Below are 442 nucleotides of genomic sequence, written 5' to 3' on the forward strand. Positions count from 1 at the left end.
TCTATAATACTAAATTTAATTAGATCAAGTTAATTTGGTAATATTAAATAAATATTTCTTACCTTATCAAAACACAAGTTGCAATAATCATTATGTAATTGATAATACAATCCCATATCACTTACTAGCGGTAAAAGATCTCTTTCATAAGTAGAAAACAGTTTCATTAATCTTACTATCAACTTGATTATCCAACTAGTCTCTATAAAATCAATTAAAATGCGAATTTTATACGTATAACTTTTGATATTTTTTGTATGATATTTATGTATATACAGCAGAAATTTGCAAAAGCATAAACGTTTATTTCTTACTTCTTACTGCCATAATCTTGTAGTCACTCTCAGTTGGACAGATGAAATTATCCTTCCAATACATGTCCATCCCTTGACCTCTATTATATTCCAACCATTCTTCAAGAAAGATTTTAGTTCCCTGTTAA

General features: G+C 26.9%; 1 protein-coding gene across 1 annotated transcript; it reads right to left on the bottom strand.

Annotated features, from left to right (window-relative positions):
• Positions 1-62: 62 nt before the first annotated feature.
• On the bottom strand, positions 63-430 carry LOC105461512 (geranylgeranyl pyrophosphate synthase-like; the record flags this gene model as incomplete). The annotated part of the gene is made up of 2 exons (XM_011708010.1): positions 315-430; positions 63-202 (listed from the first exon to the last, which is right to left on the bottom strand). Coding segments are annotated over exons 1-2 (210 nt in total), but the record flags the coding sequence as incomplete, so codon positions are not given.
• Between the last annotated feature and the right edge of the window lie 12 nt (positions 431-442).

Source organism: Wasmannia auropunctata, unplaced genomic scaffold (genome assembly GCF_000956235.1).
Source record: "Wasmannia auropunctata unplaced genomic scaffold, wasmannia.A_1.0 LD285951.1, whole genome shotgun sequence".
Classification (NCBI taxonomy): Eukaryota; Metazoa; Arthropoda; class Insecta; order Hymenoptera; family Formicidae; genus Wasmannia; species Wasmannia auropunctata.